The 19,166-nt window shown below is 46.7% G+C and overlaps 2 protein-coding genes across 3 annotated transcripts in view; both read right to left on the bottom strand.

Moving 5' to 3' along the window:
• The window catches only part of LOC104961863 (extracellular matrix protein FRAS1-like), a gene marked incomplete at its 3' end in the record, with an annotated part of 65,222 nt that overhangs the window by 34,481 nt on the left and 11,575 nt on the right, over nucleotides 1-19,166 (bottom strand). Inside the window, exon 6 of the mRNA XM_010790208.1 lies at nucleotides 2,961-3,045. Within this exon, the coding sequence (XP_010788510.1) occupies nucleotides 2,961-3,045 (85 nt within the window). The remainder of the gene's footprint in view (nucleotides 1-2,960; nucleotides 3,046-19,166) is intronic.
• chst10 (carbohydrate sulfotransferase 10) lies at nucleotides 11,344-15,019 on the bottom strand. 2 transcript variants are annotated; one of them, XM_010790201.1, is made up of 6 exons: nucleotides 14,609-15,019; nucleotides 13,610-13,750; nucleotides 13,417-13,526; nucleotides 13,082-13,307; nucleotides 12,898-13,003; nucleotides 11,344-12,609 (listed from the first exon to the last, which is right to left on the bottom strand). In XM_010790201.1, exons 2-6 carry the CDS (start codon nucleotides 13,713-13,715, stop codon nucleotides 12,057-12,059), a joined length of 1,101 nt encoding a protein of 366 aa, XP_010788503.1. In that variant the 5' UTR covers nucleotides 13,716-13,750; nucleotides 14,609-15,019; the 3' UTR covers nucleotides 11,344-12,056. The 2 variants fall into 2 exon arrangements, with proteins under 2 accessions (XP_010788503.1, XP_010788504.1); XM_010790202.1 differs by having other exon boundaries at nucleotides 13,610-13,767.

Consider the following 19,166-nt stretch of genomic DNA (forward strand, 5'->3'; position numbering starts at 1 on the left):
TTACCTCTGTCTCCCGGGTCGTGCAATTTGGTCCACATTCTAAGTGTCTGAGTTCGTAACAGTTTCTATGTAGGTTCCCTTATTTATTTTGTGAATATGCTCGATAAATACGGTCACAAAAACGTTCTGACTTCTTAATACATCTTATTTCACCTCACTAGCTTGAATGTCAATTATGAACACATATTGGAATTAATGTATGCACTAGGACACCATAATGATAAGTGTGGTGTACAAAAAGGCTAGTGTTGAAAACAAATGACAGAATTCTATTGTAATTAAACTTAAAAAAGCAAGACAAGGGAGGACGCACAACTATCAGTCAAAATACAGTCACCGACGATGAGTTATGTGCATAAATTACGTCTCTTTCCTTTTCAGCTGCTTCTGCTAATATTGTCTGAGAGAGTCAAACTAATGAAGCGCTGGTTTAATTGGAGCAGACTCCCCCCCCCCCACCCCCCCCCAATACACACAAACACTGAAGCTCCACTCCATCACCGTCTGCAGGCAGCACCGTGAGCTCTGCGGCTGCAACACCAATTTACTCAAGGCGCACTGAATTTAAGAAAACACTCACGTACTGCCATAAAGAGAGATTTGTCACGACAGAAACATGATCAAATATAAATGTTTGCAATGGCGGCTGAAAACTGGAAAAGGATTAGGAACCTACAGAGTCAAGAAACATTTCCTCATCTGCACAAACTTGATTTTTTCCGCATGTTTTATTTGTATTTCTTTTGTAATATTATAATAATGCACTAAACTACATTTTGACAATTTGACAATTTGCTGTGCCTAATGACAGAGTTACATGATTTTGTTTCTCATAGTAAATTAAACATTTTCCACTTACATCATCACTTCAATTTGTCACGCACTTTAGCAGTTCGACTTTTTTTTTGTCAACCGTCTGTCAAATAATTTCTCTATGTAGTCTCTACTGCACACATACACACACGTTGTAGAGTAACACAGATGTTCCACTAACCCCTTGACAAATCTGAGAGAGAGCAAGAGCTTTTAATCTCTCTTCGTTCCTCATTTGTTTCCATATTTGGGCCATACAGAGGTCATCTCGACACCAATCACGTCACGCTGGACTGACATTGACCAATCACAATGCTGGCGTCGGTCCATTGGGACAGAGCCTCGGAACAGTGAGGAATGCAGTTGGGATGATGCAGCAAAATGAGAAACGGCTTCTCTCTAAAAAGATGAGCTGTCATATTTACCAGATTAACTGCTGCTCCCTCTGCTCATCCACAGTGACTGTGGAGCGATTTTATCCCACATTTCTGTTATTTTCTATTGTTTTGAATACCATATGTCTCTCTACTTTATGTTTTTAAAAGCATATCAAGATATATTATTCCTGTATACAGGCTATTGTATGGTTTTTGGGTAACATGGCAGCCATGTTGGATGTTCTAATCTCACAGTGTTATAAAAGATAAAAGATCGGATATTTTGTTATTCTCAATAAAATAAAATACAATATTCAGCCCAGATTCATGTGGTTGATTGTGTTTTTAGCTACATACTGTAATACAGGGGTGCCCACACTTTTTCAGCTTGGGAGCTACTTTTAAAATGACCAAGCCCAATCTGTTTCACGAGGGGGTGCTAGTGGACCAAACGGCGGATAAACTGTGGCGCGTTTACACATAAGCTGCATAAGCGCAAAATAGTGCACCGCATTTGCGCTTCAGATGAGGAGGTGAGGCCCCCTCATAACTGCATGAACCCGTATGGCACAATACAACTCAGACTGGCTTACCTGCATGTCAATAAAGTGACAAATGCCATAGTAATATGGGCTCAGAACAGTCTCATAATACACACATGCACACAGAAGGATTCACACTTGTATTTCATGATCCGCAAAAGGATTCACACTTGTATTTCCGGATCCACACTTGTGTTTTTCAATGCACACACAAATGTGTTCCGTTTCATAGACATGTAAATAAAATCCAAACACAGAAAAAAGTTTTAAATGTGTATTTTTGATCCACACATATTTGTTTTCCGTTTAAATCCTCTGAACCTGCAAACACAAACCGCTTTCTGTGCACGGATCGCTGTGCATTCGTGTGTGGGTTTTTTGAGACTCCCCTGACGGTCACCCGATTCGTACTTGTAATTTCGCCATACAGGAAACACACATTTAAAACGGGTTTGCCTGCCGTTTTTGTGTACACACAAGCATTCATCAATGGCTCGGAAAGTGGCGCTGTACCTTAATAATATAAAGGCTTGTATTTGCGTGCATTTCCTGTTTGGAAAGTGGCAATGTACTGAGAGTGGAGGTGTCCTGAGATTAGCGCCTGCAGGCAGGCTCCATGGACCTGTCAGCTCCGGACTGCGCAAAATGCGTACATGAAGCGCTACGTCATGAACGCAAGAAATCTACCCTCGTGGAGGCGCGCTCATGTGCTTGGCTTAGAATTGAGGAGACATCTGATCTAACAATAATAGTAATTTACAAGACCGGAGAACTGGAGCAGGGGGAGCGGTATTGTAGTCACTTTAACTCACAATTGTGACTAATATAGAGCTGAGCCAGAAGACAGGCTCTCAATCTGTCGGTCTATCGTTCCTACTCTCACCTTTGGTAATCATTTTAATTCTGTTTTGATAAAGTGAACTAGTCGTTGTTTAACACTTTTCTGCCCCGAGTTAAAAGAATCCATCAGATATTGCCTTGACAAAAGAGAAGGAACATGTCCTTAAAGTCTATACTATCTTCTCCATTACCTACAATGTTACTGAATTCAGGTTTAGATATCTATTTTTGTCTCTCATTTCAGCTGGGTGCCTACATACGATGCAATAAATATGTCTATGGATGAAAACATGGCATTTCAATGTCTTGAGTCATTCTTGGAAAACGTGTGTTGGGAAGTGACAGATGAAATAAAAGGAGAGCTGAAAGAAGTGTTTTGGTTCAGTACCTGCATTGACACGGCTTGAACTTGGATTATTTCGGGCTGAGAGAACAGTTCAGGGTCCGCGACACGCAAGGTGAACTCCCCGGTCCTACAGGAGGGAAGAAAAATAAATAAATAAAAGAACACTTAAAAACAGTCTTGAATAAAAGACTCACAGGGACAAAGGGTCTACTTTGAATGAACAAGTTCGCCCTTGAGGTTTCTTGGAAAATGAGTCCGGTGAGGCTCACCTAGTGTGTAGTCATTAGATCTAATCACCTCACTACTATCTATGTGAGTGGAGGACAGTAACCTCACACACATGTACACACACACACCAGCCTCAGCATCATCAAAGACAAGGCTTATTACCCACAAGTCCCCGGGGCTGGGGCTGGGACAGGGCCAACTGCGGCAGAAATCCAAATGACAGAGCAGTTTGTTTTTTCAGTGACAATTCAGAGGAAATTATGGGAACAAGATGACACATATGAAGTGTTTTAAAATGGTGCACTAGGAAGATGTGTGAAAATATAAATGTGGCTTTGGTTTATGTTAGAACAGTAAAATCATTAGTCAAACAAATGAAACCTTAAATGTGCCCTATTATGCTAATTGTTAGATTCATATTTGTATTTGATGCCTCTACTGTGACATGTCTCCATGCTTTAATGTTCAAAAAGGACTTATTCTCATACTGCCTGTGCTGCAGCACCTATTTTCATCCTCTGTCTGAAACCAGAGCCAAGTCTTCTCTGATTGGTTAGCTGGCTGGCTCTGTGTGATTGATCAGCCGCTTAGAGATGTCCCGCCCCTTAGCCGTACAATTTGTTGTAGCACCAGTCAAAAGAAGTGAACTGTTACATAGTGTTGTCACTTTTATACAGAAGTAAACAAAAGAGTCCAATGGAAGTGTTTCAGGCAGAAGGGGGGGAGTGTGGGAGAGAAACTCCCTCTGAAGTACACAGAGAACTGAGGTTACCTACTGTAACCCCAGCTTCTATGAGTAAATGGCGCAGCCCTCTAAGGCTATCGCTATTGGGTAATCCCCCTGCGCCCCCGCGCAGCACTGAAACACTTGTAGTCCACGCCCACCCGCAAGGTGGGCCCCACCCTCGGGCCTCCTTCCGGTATAAATAGGAAGGTGGCCCGGCAATCTGCTCCCTCTACAACATACTTTTTCTTCAGCTATTCGTAGAGCCAGTGGGGCCCGGCACTTAGAGGCTGCGCATTTACTCATAGAAGCTGGGGTTACAGTAGGTTACACCTCAGTTCTATTTCTTATATGGCTTCGCCCTCTAAGGCTATCGCTCATTGGTTAAGGGCGAGCATGATGTAGTCTGCGCCCACTGGGTCCGCCCGGACACTAGAGCACAGACATACCTGCTCAATAACACCCCTGCCTGACTGTGTCCATGCGTAATGGCTCATCACCGTACCTGGAACATAGCAAAACAAAAAAAATGCCCCCCCTATCTTCCCGACGGGGTGAAGACTGGGAACACATACATAAGCCGGCCCGCTGTGAGAAAGTAGAGACGAAAGTCCCACCTCGCCTGCGATCGTAGTGGGGGACAGCAGCTCTCTGCGTGCAGACAGGCAGGAGAGCGCACAGCTGGATCCCTGACGTCACTCAGCCTCTGACCAGGACACGTCCGTACAAAGTGTGTTAGAGGAAAAAGGAACATTCCCTCCTATAAGAGGGAAATGGGCCGCTCTCCGCGTGCCAAAAGGCAGGAGAGAGGCGCACAGCTGGCTCCCTGACGTCACTCACCCCGACAGGACAGACCCAGTACAGGGTGTGTCAGAGAGGAATGGGAGACAGTCCTCAAATAAAAATGATAAATGAACAGGGGGAAACGACCAAGATGCAGCCGTGCAAAATCTTCCACTGACATTCCTCCGTGCAAAAGCCGTGGAGGAGGGAATTCCTCTGGTGGGTGCGCCTTGATGTTTCGTCCGGGGGCTCCACCCAGAGGAGCACATATGCCTGTACAAACAGCCCTTCACACCAGCCAGTGGTCGGACAGACCGTTGTGGAGACGGAGGTTGCGACCGATTGAGCTCTCTCTATAGTGCCGAACAGGCGTTGGAACGGCGCCAGGACCGTGCGCAGCCCACATAGCAGGACAGCGCCGCGCACCGAACAGAGATTTTGAGAAAAATACGGAGGTAAAACCGCGCAAGACACTGTTCCTGGATGACAGGAGTGTTTCTTGTATCCCATGGACATGCTGGGGGGAGAGGCTTCTCTGTGAAGTGCCGTAAGGTCTTCATGCGTGACGACCACGCACATCCGCCGCCACTGCCCGTGAGAGCAAAAGGGCTGCGAGGGAGTTTCCACACGCTGCTTTCACTCCGTCTCTCCCTCATGAGGCCCGTCACCACGACCCAGGGGATGAGAGGTGTGTGGCATGCTGATCCACACGAGGCGTTATAACAACGGATGCTCGTGGTTATTATGACCGTGTGATACGGAGGCATATCTGGACAGAGGAATGCGGCGAGTTCTGCACATTTATAAACCAATAGGTTAAAACACAGGCTTCTGCAGCGAATGACCAAGACCTCTGGGAGTTGCCCCCTGGTTGGAAGAACTCGGGGGATCATCACGTGAGACCAGCTGACGCCAACGCCGGAGCAGCTGCAGTCACGGAGAGGGCTGTGTGGGTTGTCGGACACCGCCGGGAGGAGAGCTGTCAGTTCTTCCCTCGCTGCCGCGAGAGTCGCGCTCCTCATGCTGGCTGAGTTAACTCCCTCCCAGATAAACGATTGTCTTGAGGAAGAGGACAGCTCATTCTTCCAATTTATTATGAAACCAGGCGTTGACAGATGCGATACGAGATTAACCGTCTGTAAAGCGACTTCCTCCCTGGGCGAGCCAGGCAAATAGCAGGTCGATCAGAGAAAACCACATCTCATCCCTCCTCTGTGTAGTGCTCAGCTTTCTCTACACAAATGCGAGGACCCAGGAAAATATCCGACACGGCAGACGATTGGTCTGGTCATGTATTCCCTGAACTGGAAAACGCAGCGAATTTCCTGGTTTGGGATGATGGTCGTCGGCACGCTCCTGTCTCTGTGGTGGAAGTGAACCAGTCGTACCTGCAGTGAAAACATTCCAGCCACCTTTTGGATACAGTCCAGCATGTGGAATACTGACCCAGATCCAGGTGTCTCATTCCCCCAGTCTTTTTCGGGATTAGAAAAATAACGGGAGTGAAAACCCTTGTTTTCCTCCGCTTTGAGGAACCCTGGATATCCTCTTTCAAAGGAGTTCCAGCAGCTCGATTGGAGGCAAGAATGAAGCTTCTGGAGGACAGGAGTGTTTCGTGTATCCCACTTGAACTGTGGGGGTGGGGGAGAGGCGGAACTGCAGGACGTATCCTACTGCCTGATCAGCCTGCTCATCATCTTTGTCCATCAAAGACACACGCGCTGCCACTCTGAGAAACATCTAAGAGCGGGCGGCACATGCTCGAGATGTTCTGTGGTCGTCATAGGCAACGAGCCACTGCCAGGGAGTCTCCACACGCTGCCTTTCACTCCGGCTCTCATCATGAGGCGTGGTACACGCTCAGGGGATGAATGGAGGTGTGTGCGCAGTGCTGTCCACACGAGGCGTTTAAACATCCGCCTCATGGTTTATTTGACCGTGTTTAGGAGGGCGTATCTCGGACAGAGGATGCGCCGAGCTCTGCAGGTTATTAACCGAGGTTAAAAACCGGCAGGACTTTTCTGCCAGCGAGCCGCTGCCTGTACTTAATCAACAGATTAGTGGCAGCCGGCTTAATTAGCGAGCTCTGCAGGTTTAATTAACCGATAGGTTAAAACCAGCAGGCTTCTTGCAGTCGAGCCCTGGCGCCGTGGGGCTGCGGGCGCTACCGCTGGGGAAACTCAGCCTGGCAACTACCTGCTCATTCCCCCCGAGGAAGCCTCCACACGCATGCGTTCACTCCGACTCTCACCATGAGGGCGTACACGTCGGGGATGGAATGGAAGGTTGGTGTGGCAGTGCTTGCACATGAGGCGTTATAACGGCCGCTCATGGGTTATATTATAGGCCGTGTGTACGAGGCGTATTTCGGACAGAGGAATGCCGGCGAGCTCTGCAGGTTACTTAACCGAGGTTAAAACGGGCAGCTTCTGCCAGATGAGCCCTGCTGGTAATCAACAGATTAGTGGGCAGCCGGCTTAATTCAGCGAGCTCTGCAGTTATTAACCGTAGGTTAAAGACCAGCAGGCTTCTGATAGCGAGCCCTGGGCCGTGGCGCTGCGGGCGCTTCCGCTGGGGCACTCAGCCTGGAATAACTGCTCATTCCGCCGTTCTGGCTTCTCTGTGATGTGCTGTAATGTTGTCTATGGTGACCGGCACGCATTGGCTCGCCGCCGCTGCCGTGGAGGCGCAAAGGGCTGCGAGGAACCTCCAAACGCTGCGTTTCATCCGGCTGTCTCATGAGGCGTGTACAAGCTCAGGGGATGAGTGGAGGTGTGTGCAGTGCTGTCCCCATGAAGGCGTTATACCGGCGCTTCATGGGTTATTATCGACCGTATGTAGGATGGGTATCTCGGACAGGGGAATGCCGCCGAGCTCTGCAGGTTTATTAACCGATTAGGTTAAAAACCAGCAGGCTTCTGCAGGGAGCCCTGCTGTCCCTACTTAATAACAGATTAGTGGGCAGGTCCGGCTTAATTACCGGCTCCGCTTCCTCGGAGAGCTCTCGCGGAGCAGACCAGGAGCGGGGGGCTCTACTCCCCTTTGACTCGCCGCCCGGGAGACCCTGTCCTCTGGGGTGGCGGGGGAGCGAGCGATGGACGGAGCCCCTGCGCGCCGGGGGGTTTGTGTGGGTTTCTCCGCTCTGCGGCCGTCCATGCTGGCCGGCGTGGACGCCGCGACTGCTGCGGTGGTTGGTGGACCGCTGTGGCAGCTCAGCCGACTGGAGCCAGGCTTGTACATGCTGCGATGCCGTCCCACTGTTCCGGCGGCGTCTTCATGAACGGGTCCGAACAGCCCGTCCGGGCTGATTGGAGTGTCCAGTAGCACTTTTCTGGTCCATCTCCGTAACAGACTCCGCCGCGCTGTTGGTGACGGAGAGGGGGAAAGCATGTTCGCACCGCCAAGCTGGCACCGCTGCTCCGACTCTGTCTCCCCCGTCCGGGGGAGAGGAGGGAGGGAGAACGAACGGTGAACCGGTGGAGGGAGGCCGGGCCATTGCCCTCGCCGCCGCTGCCCCGTGAAGCGAAAGGCTGCGAGGAAACCTCCACCACGCTGCGTTTCACTCCGCTGTCATCATGAGGCGTGTACAGGCTCAGGGGATGAGTGGAGTGTGTGAGTGCTGTCCACATGAAGGCAGTTATACGGCGCTCATGGGTTATGACCGTGTGTAGGAGGCGTATCTCGGGGCCACAGAAGGAATGACGGAGCTCTGCCAGGTTTAACTTAACGACTAGGTTACAAACAGCAGGACTATACCTGGCAGGGAGCCATGCTGTCTACTTATCAACAGAATTAGTGGCAGCTGCTTAATTACCGGCTCCGCTTCCTACCGGAGGCTCTCCGCAGGAGCCGACAACAGAGGCGGGAGGAGCCTCACTCCCATTTGACTTAGCCGCCGGGAAGAACCCTGGTCTCACTGGGGTGGCGCGGGGCGGCAGACGCTGGGACGGAGCCCTGCAGCCGGGGGGGTGCTGTGGCGTCTCTCCGCTTGCGGCCATCCCTGTGGCCGGCCGTGGGGACCCGCGGCTGCTGCGGGCCGTTGGTGCCGCTGTGGCAGCTCAGACCCGAAACTGGAGCCAGCTGTACACTGCATGGCGCAATGCCGTCCACCCTGTTCCGCGGCCGTCTTCATGGACTCCACCATGGCGTGGAACTGGGGTCCGAACAGCCCGTCGGGCTGATTGGGCGTCCAGTAGCACTTTTTCTGGCCGTCTCGCGTAACAGAAAACGCCCGCCGCGACTGATGGTAGACGGAGAGGGGGAAAAGCGATGTTCGGAACCAGCCAAGCTGGCACCCCCCTGCTCCGACTATGTCTCCCCCGTCCGGGAGGAGAGAGGAGGGGAGACCGAAACGGTGAACACGTGGGGGAGGCGGGGCAGGAGTTGCTTCGGAACTCCCTGCCCGGCACCTACTGCAACCCAAGGACACGAGCCAGTCCGCAAGGGCTCGTAAGCCCTGGACCGGGCAACCATCGTCCTCACTCGAGCCACAGCAACAAAAGAAAGCTAGTAACCGCATCTCCGCTATCTGTCCGCCCGAGACAGGAGGAGACGAGCTACAGTGCATGATAACACTGACTGGTTTAGAGCGCGTACGCGTGCACTGACCCCCGGCAGGATTCAGCATACTGCTCTTTATCTCTGCAGGTCATCAACTCATTATAAAGACCCAGAGCACACCATGAGGGACAACCACGCGACAGCAGTTGTTGCTCATCAGATGTTACATCAATTGCCTAGTGCCTTCAGTAACTGTGCCTGGTTTGCTGAAAAAAAGAGGGACAGATTGCCGGGCACCTTCCTATTTATACCGGAAGGAGGGCCCCGAGGGTGGGGCCCACTTGCGGGTGGGGCGTGGACTAACAAGTGTTTTCAGTGCTGGCGCGGGGGCGCAGGGGGATTACCAATAGCGATAGCCTTAAGGGCGAAGCCATATACGAAATAGAACACAGGGATTTTAACCTGTGCAACATTTTATGCACAAAAAGCGGAGGAGAGACAGGAAAGGGAGAACCCAAAAAGCCTAACATTACCTTTTTAGCCCTTTTGTCTAATGTAAATGGGTAATTATGTCTGTTTCACGTAGGTTCCTCATTTTTTTGTTAAGATGTGAGATAATAGTGTTATATAATCAACTTTCTGCTTATACATTTTTTATTTTATTACAATCCTATTTCGACCTCACTAGCTCCGGTCCTTTTGTTCCTCATGATATCACTGTGGTTCTTTTTAGTTTTGTTTTTGTGGAAGTAGCTTTTTTGTCATTAAAGCTCGCATTTTGTTCATTTTTCCCTGAATTCGAGTTGAACTGTGTGCTGACGCTGCACAGAAGTCACGGCGGCTGAATAGTTTTGGGTGATCCACAGCGGGGTCTTGGAGAGTGTATGAAGGGAAGCTGTTCCTGGAGGCTTTTGGTGGCCCCACCTTTCTCAACCCTTTGTTGGTTTTCACACGCCATCTGTGGAATGTATGTACAACAAGGAGCATCTCTATGGAAGAACTAGGCCAGCTTACATAAAGTCCTCTTTAATGCATCCATCATATAACACATTGTCCGCATTGCCTTTTCAACAATGATAAACCTTTTTGATTTACAGTTCCTGGTAACAGATATGAGTATAATCTGGAGGATTTGTACNATGTTCAGCTGCAGAAATCCACTTATTTATCATTATATACACAATGACATTTTCAAACAGACAGCGCTAAGCTTTTGGTTAAACACATTCAACTAAACAATCAAACGGCAGGGCTGGGAAAACCAGTCTGACAGGATGAGAGGTAACCTGCCACGGGGGCAACACACACACACTATACATACATACTCACATACATACATACACACACACAGGGGCGCCGCAAGGGATTTTGGGCCCCATGAAAAGATAATCACATTGGTTACTTAAACATTTTTTTCTTAATGTTCTAAAATAGTTTGGGCCCCTGTCAGTCACGGGCCCCTAGAATCGTCCTAACTTTTCACCCCCTTACGGCGCCCCTGCATACACACACACACACAATCACAAAGCCTTAACGTATGGCACTCACTTAAGACACTTAACTAACGCTTAAGAGGAGTAAATCCACTTAAATCCATCTGTGGTAAGGTAAGCTTGTGCAGATGACACTGATAATGATCATTCTGTTCCGCCCGCACTGCCTGGAAGTATTTGTTGCTGACACATGGCTCTGAAGTCATTGTGTTGTCTATCAACAGCGTGCGTGTGTTGACATTTGGTTCAAGGGTTCAACAGAGTTGGTTGCTTTCTAACTAATAACTAAAAATGGTAATAGTTTACTGCCATCTTGTGGATGTTTTATACTACTGAAGCAACATACAGTACAGGTATAAGGGAGCACACACACAAATCATGTATTTTCTCAACAAAAAAAAGAAGGAACTGTTTTTTTTTTTTTAAATACAACCTTTATTACTTACTAGTGCTGTCCTTGTCTTATGACCGCCTGTCCAAAAAGTCACCAGGTGGATGCAGGGAGACAGCACTGTCTTACAATTTAGAAACTGTTGGTGTCAGGTTAATAATATTATAAATAGCAACATGTAATACAAATGTTGAGTTGCAAGTCATGTTAAGAACATTTACACGGTACAATTCTGATAGAAAACGGATCCTTTTAAATCCAGTGCAGTAAACAGCTGAGTAAATGGAGTCAGAAGCATGGAGTAACTTTTGTCAGTTTCAGTAAAGGCAGAACGATGGCTACAGTGAGGATAAGGGCGGGACCAAGGTCTTCCGATGACTGATCAACTGAATCACAAGGCAATAATAGGCCTTGCATAAAGCAAAAAACAATGGTTACAAAAATAGTTAATGGCAATTCGTAACTCCTAAAAACATAAATGAAAGATGTCCAATAACTTCCTCTTATATTTTTGCAGTTTACCCTCTTTTTCCAAACATGCTAGCGTCCCTGAAATAGGCCATCTCCTATGTCCAGCAAGAAGTACAGAAAAGACACAGCATGTCAAACGCACACCATTGTAACTGGTGATCCAAACAGTGCAGTATATAGTAGCTACATTACAGGGTAACGGGCCTGTATCCCCAGCATTACAGAGTACCTCTCTTTGACATATGAGGACAAATCATTCATGAGTATTAAATATAAGATAACATGTGTTCTGTACCTGTGAATGTTCTTTGTATCTACTTCTTACCTCCTGCACAAAACGATAAATCCTGCTGCTTCTTTTGCCGGTCATTGCAAATACAGCCAAAACCTGTCAATCATTCCTAAAATAAAAACATTACAGTGTGCCATCTACCAGCCTTTGAGGTCTGCCAGTGGCACATAGTCCGCTACAATACACCTCTGTTTCAGTAAACCAAAGATGTTGGGAGGATATATGCAAACATGTCTTTTAGTCAGTGTTAATCATTTCAGTTCAGTAGAAAGTCTGGGCCCGGGTAACCAAACAGGCTGAAGTCTCCCATGTAACGTGCGTACAGACGCCTGATGTCGCGTTGACTGATGCCTGAGAAGTAGCGCTCCACCTTGGTCCTGTTGTAGCGTGTGATGCCTGGAGGGATGGCGGGGTAGGACACCAGCTGGTCGATGCCCGCTGCTTTGAGGATGTGAGGGGCGTCTTGCTCCAGTGTCTCATGGTGGCCCACCACGTTGTAGTGTATTTCGCACGGCGCGCACAACTCTGCGTAAGTCACCCAGTGAATAATGTGCTCACCAAACTGACGGTCCATGCGGTGGCGGCCGTCTGCGTCGCCCAGGTAACGGACAAAGTCCTCAAAGTGCAGGCCGGAGGCGGAGAGCTCATTGTCACGGTGGCTCTTGCGGTACTTCCGGATGATGGCCGGGGCGATGTCATGCTTGTACCAAGGCTCGAAGCGTGGGTTCTTCACAAACTTGTCTTTGAACGCAGAGATCAGCCGCTCAAAGGGGTCTCTCACGATGAAAAACTTGAAGTAAGTACTTAATCTGTTGAGGCAAATACAGGTTTATGAGAAAACAGCTGTAAATGATGATATTATTATTTATTTGTCCCAGAAGGCAATTCTGCAATACTGTTGACTATCATAAACACTTATAGCATTTTTATCTTCCAGCCAAAAAGCTACTGATGGTCAATATTTTACTAGTAAGCAATATTTTTTTGGGCAAGTTTGTAAAGCATTCCTAAAGGATCATATATAAGAATGAACTCAGCAAGTAAGCGTTGGCTCACCCTGGTGGCTGCTACATTATTAACATTAAGTCTTAACAAACCTGTGAGTAATTTCCTGTGGCTTGAGTGATGATAGGCGTGGCAGGCCGTTCTTCTCGTGGTCATGGACAAGGTTTTCTGGGATCTCCTCCACGGTGGGGAATGCTCCTGTCAATATTCACCACATAAGTCATCATGTGAAAGACTTCTAGACATTGTTATTACATTCTACTAACCCGTACTTACCATTGAGCACAATGAGGACCTTCTTCCACTGTGTGTTGCCCACTTTAGGCGTCTGGCAGAACAGGATCTTGCGCTTGTCGCAGACAAAGATGCGGTCCAGGACGAATTTGCTGATGGAGACGTGAGTCAGATTCCTGAGACTGCTGTTCTTACACACAGAGGAGAGGATATCGCTCCGCCTCTCAACCTCCGACTGCCAACCTGTCACTGGAGGCACCGCTGAGGACTGAGACACAACAATAATGTCACGGATTACCTTTTAATATGTTAGTGTTGCAGAGAAGTGAATGGCGTTGTTTTAATGGGGTCAGTGATGGAGTACAGTTAATAGTCACCTGATCAGATGGCTTTGGAGCTGTTTTCTGTAGACTGGAAACAGGAACTGGTCTTATCATCTTGGTGCCTGGCACGGTCCAGGTCTGACCACCAACCCTCTCTCCATAGTCTGACAACACACAATAGAGTGGGCTGATCACATTTAGCCCTTTAGCTAACACTACTAAGTCAGCGTTAGACCCAGCAGCTTACCATCCACAGCTTTGAAGGTGATGAACTTGCTGACAAACATGAGGATGAGCAGCACCCAGCCGCAGGCCCCGAGGAGCAGCCAGTGGTGCCGCATCACTCCCCCCATCAGCTGCCGGCCATGGAAACACAGCTCTGGGCTCCCTGCACACAGGGGACATCTTAGTCCAAGAATGTTTAATTTAATCTGAATGATTGCATGCTTAAGTATAAGAAAGATCCAGTTCAGGACATTCGCATTGCAGAATCATTATATGTTCTGGCAGTCCTGCACAACCCTCAGAATTGTGCACATTGTACACAAATCTTCCTCTTATATCTGCATGGCTTACCACTTGTCATATCAATACTGCACATATTTTTACTAAATTTGTAAAATGTATGTAAAAATAGCTATATTTTAATGCTATAATAGTTTCCTTTTCTTGCAATGTATCTTCTTTAACTGTGTTTATATAAGCACACCAAGGAAAATTCCTCGTATGTGTATACCTACTTGTTTCTGTTTTGTTTTCTTCTTTCTAACAGATGAAATGTTCCTTGCTTAACCTCTCAAACAGATTTCAACAAAGCATTACAAAAACAAGCATTATTTAAAAAATACTAATTGCACAATGTCATTTTAACTCATTTGTTTTTAGAATAAAATGCAAATCTCAATGGATGACAGACAGCTAGCTGAAGACTGTACTACACATGCTAGCTGTTAGCTGTGATACATGTTCGCAAGACTGTTTAATACTAACATTTTGATGTAAACGAACCATATAAGCTAGACTAACAGTGACAATTCATAAGAAGTCATTGTTATTAGCTATTCAAATTGTATAGTATATTATGGTTAGCTTAGTATACATACATTATCTAGCTGGTCAGTTAGTTAGCCAACCAGTTAGCCACACCTGTCCCTCCCAGACAACTTGATTTACCCCGCTATTTCCCACTGAGGTTAGTTAAATGTTAAAATAACACATAAAGCAGCAGGGCAGCTTTGTGTCTTACCTTCTTATTGAGTTACAACAACTTCACGGCTGCACAAACTCGAGAAGGGTCTAGCTGCGGCCGCGGACAGTACACAACACTACACGACACGCCCACCTGACACGACACTACGGTGGCTGAGAGGCACTACCGTTAAAAGCGAATTGACGAGATTTACATCATACAGCCCATGTAGTATAATATTTTACAAATGATGAATTACAGCAAACATGTGCAATATATCCATTATTACAGCTCCGTGGGCTGGCAGTAAGGCGATATGGTCCGTTGTTATTGTGCATCCATGGTAAAGAGAAACTGTACTGAACACGTAACATGAACGTGCCGGAACAGGTGTTGCCGTTTAACTGGTTACACCGGGAATTAAATTGTTATTTTATATGTATGTATATACAGAGGGTTGGGATGGTTACTTTGTAAATGTAATCAGTTACTGATTACTGAATACATGGCATATAAAAACATACATATAAAATAACAATTTCATTATATGGATTCAACTTGTGCCCCGCTGGACTTGTCTGTGACATCATTATCAGCCATGGAAGATAGTTTGTTTGTTTCATTCTAAGCTATCCAGCAAGGTTATTTTCATTTATGTTTTTTTTTTTCTGCACAGTGTAGAGTCTTGTTGTGATGAGAGGGATGGAGGTATTTAATAAAAACCTTGCTCGCTGGAGAATAGCTACAGAAGTCCTGTCACAAGTTAATCGGAGAGGATCACAGCTGGCCACGGATCTCGATGCTGCATTCGGGCTGTGAGTAAACAACTTGTGTCTTGCTTTTAGGCTGTCTGGAGGTATGGACAGCTATCAAAGCTACTAAACATCACATTAACAACGATGTACAAATGAAAGTCGGAGACAAAGACATACGTGAAATGATTTATTCAACGTTTGGCAATGTTTGAACCAGAAAACCTCCCCGAGTCCGCACCTCATTGTCATATAGTAGCTTCATCGTGTACCCTTCCGGATATCCGGGCATCGAACCCCAACCTCGACACACTGGACTGAATTGCATCCAAAAGTGTTCCTAGAGCCAAATACACAAAAGATAAACTACAACACAGAAGTGAGATCGAAATGTGTGTTTCCTTGTTATTCGACACGCCCCATTCCTACCGGTGTAACCGTAAACGGCAACACCGGTGTTCCGGAATTAACTGTTCCCGATCACTGGGGCACAGATGTGGAGGCGCTGCTCACCGAATCAGAAATACACTTTCCGATCGCTCTTCTGTCGTTACCACTAGAATCTTTGCTATATTTTGGCCTGGTAGGAACAATTGTGTGCAACATCAGTACCAGTGGTGGTGAGGTTGATGGTACCGAGGCGGATATAACGGGCGCGCAGCGAGACTCACAAAAAGAAAAACGAGTTGACCTGGGGGATGTCTGTCAAAACATTGCAGCTTCCAATAAATCATTTAAAACCAGCTATTGTTGCAGACTTATTACTGAATATCGTTCTAATTGCATACCAAGTCCATCTGAGAAAGAACCCCTGTGTAATCCTTCAGACAGCCTCCGCAAGTGAAGCGACGTGGTTTACTTCACAGTTGAAACGCGCCGGAGAAGTCCTTCAGCGTTGGGTTAAGCTGCGATCGCGCTCGAATAAATCTTTAAAACTCAGCCTATTGGTTGCCAGACTTATCACTGAATATCGCCTAAGTGATACCAAGGTCCACTGAGACCTGGTAGCACTCTTCAGCAGCTCCCACGTGACGTACACGGTGGTATATCTCAGAGGGAAACGTGGAGACGTTTTCAGCATGTGTTAAACTGTGACCTCTCAGGTCAAACTGCGACACCCGGGTCAACTGGGATCCACCCAGGGAAAATGGGATCCACCCACGAGAACGTGTTACCGACTTCGTGGCATCTACCAGCGACTGTTTGAAATGAAAGACACACACATGTAACCCTTATTAAAATAAGGACATTCTGCAGCACTCATTCCAATAACATGTGACTGTTAACTCGCCAAGAAGCAGCCAGGAAATGTAATGCTGTCATTGTCCATATGTAACAGACCATTCTACTACCCATGCCGCAAGAGGTTCAAGATGGCCCAGAGCACTCGTGCGGCGTAGCGCTGTGGCACATCGGCGGAGCATTGCAGACAGGGGTCGGGGGATTACTTTCTCACCAGTGTTGGGCAGTTACTTTAAAAAAGTAACTAGTAGTATACTGGCTCCAAAAAAGTACATAGTTACTTTATTAAAGTTTACTCAACTATAAAAGTAAAATAGTAATAATGATTACTTTACTTTTAAAAATATTAAGATAAAAATACAATTTTGTGTTGTTTTTTTGCTGACTAGTTATCTGAGACCGATCCGTTGCGATGGCAGCATGCGTCAACAAAACATACCATGGCAATCAAGTCTTTTAGTGACTCTGGCTGACATCTGGGTCACTGCCGGTGGGGTGAGACGTGGTCTTTGCGACTAGTTTATAGCCCATACTACTTAGGTGGCTTTCAAGGAGAATAGGCAATTGCTGTTTTTCGATGGGACAATGCTTTCCTGCCTGCCACAGTTTACATTTTTACCGTAATATTTTTTGCGTCCTCCAAGTTGCAAGCGCTGCTGCTCTTCGCTGATCACTTGCATCTGCCATCTGGGTGGTGTGTTGTGCGTGTGTTTTTTTTTGTTTTTTGTGTGCATGGTGTGTTGTTGTGTGTGTGGTGTGTGTGTGTGTGGTGTGCGTGTCTGTCCTGTGGTGGTGCATGTGTGCCGTGTGTGGTGGCCGTGCGTGATGTGGTGTGCGGTGGTGAGCGTTGCCGTCGGTGTGGGCGGTGTTAGCATTAGTCAAGTGTTCGTGTGGGATTCCCCATAAGGCAAGCCCCGCCCAAACTCCGTCTTCTGATTGGCTTACCCGAAATGTTGACCCCAGGCGTTAACCAAATCACATTCCCTCTGTTTTGTTCACTTTTCATGGTCGTGAGAGCATCGCTGTTCGCCTGTAAACTTACCTCCGCAGGGAATTTGTTCAGATCCATCACATAATTAACGCAGTAGCGCACCCATCGTTAAATCACAGTAACTATAACGGCGTACTTAATGGAATATCATCCGAGGACGATATAGTACAGCAAAAAGTAGTTGCGCTTACAGTAACGCGTTAGCCCAACACTGGCTTTGTCACGAAGTAAGCACTCACATTCATTAATTGCGGTTGTATTGAAAATAGAATATATTGTACTTGTATTGCATGTCCGCCAGCGAAATCCGTAGAAGCCAGCAAACATTATGGTGTATGGCCAACTCACAACTTTATAAATCTGTAACAAGTGAATTTCCCCGTTGTGGGCTGAATAAAGTCAATATCTAATCAATCTATCTTAGGCAAAGAAGGAAGAAAATAACTTGACCTCCTTCTTAAAAAATGTTTGTGTTGACTCTCAAATTCCAACGTTTTATTTGAAGGTTCCCCCAAAGATATGAGAAGAATGGGAAGTTGACTTGAGAGGGAAGCGTGCTCACTGCAGGCGATCATGCCGTGTTGCAGTGAGCACTTTAGCAGGACGGATTTGAACCAGAAGGACAATGTGTCCGACTCAGAGATGGTGTATCCCGCCACCTTCAGCTCCCCGGTCACGCTCCAAAGAGTCAGCGTGCATCATAAGGCATTAGCATTCATAAATGTAAATATTCCTATTATGCAATAGACAGGGCAGGTGAAATACCTAATCCCTGTATGTGGCGTGGTAAATATAGCATATATATATATAATATAATATAGTATATAGTATAATAACATAGTAATATATTTTTTCAATGTATTATGCTTCCTTCATTCTAGCCGAAAAGGCAGGACTCGCGCGTCTACTTCCCAGAAAAGGCTGAAGAGAGCCTGTCTGTGGCCCCTCAGGACGACCCAGCCAACTTCAACTTCAACTCACAACTCAGCCAATGGATGTCTGAGTATTTCTATTTTCAACATCGATATCATATGGCCTAGACAAAGTAAATAACTCTCCCTGTTGCTGCCACTCAGTATAAACACACTCAACAAATAACCATACACGAAAAAAAAACACAATTGGAAACCACACACACACACACACCACACACACACAACACACACACACACCACACCACCGGATGCCCGGCATGGCTTTTGACAGGTGCGGATGACTATAGAAAGAATGTGGCCATACTCTAGTTGTGGCAAAGTGATGTGTGTTGTATGAAACATCACTCAAACCATGTCATCCTCTTTCTACTAGGGATCATAGCTTATTCTTTGCCTGCCCTTCTCCTACTGTCCTTATAGGCCAGACTTCAAATTAAGTTTCAGCAAGAGTGGAGAGTCTTTCGGCAACGAGAGGAAGAATGCCATGGCTAGAGAAAGAGAGGGCAAACAGACCGAACAGTGAAGGAGTCTTTTGGGGGTTGAGGGAAAAAGAACCTCTTAATGGAAGCTCAAAGAGAGGCTTGATTTCTAGCCAAGCGTAAGATGAATTAAGCATTTGAAATCATGTACATCTTACTCTTACACCTTTATTAAACGTCCTTTGTTATTACTCGAATGAGGGACTTATACATTTT

Source organism: Notothenia coriiceps, unplaced genomic scaffold, assembly GCF_000735185.1.
Source record: "Notothenia coriiceps isolate Sejong01 unplaced genomic scaffold, NC01 NC01_scaffold00033885, whole genome shotgun sequence".
Taxonomy (NCBI): Eukaryota; Metazoa; Chordata; class Actinopteri; order Perciformes; family Nototheniidae; genus Notothenia; species Notothenia coriiceps.

What these genes read in the sequence shown, in the direction of transcription:
- chst10 (XM_010790201.1), bottom strand. Translation starts at nt 13,715, where the DNA reads ATGGGGGGAGTGATGCGGCACCACTGGCTGCTCCTCGGGGCCTGCGGC. An exon ending in CACCTTCAAAGCTGTGGATG is followed by an intron (nt 13,527 to 13,609) that starts GTAAGCTGCTGG and finishes GTGTGTTGTCAG; the next exon opens with ACTATGGAGAGAGGGTTGGT. An exon ending in CCACAGGAAATTACTCACAG is followed by an intron (nt 12,610 to 12,897) that starts GTTTGTTAAGAC and finishes TTGCCTCAACAG; the next exon opens with ATTAAGTACTTACTTCAAGT.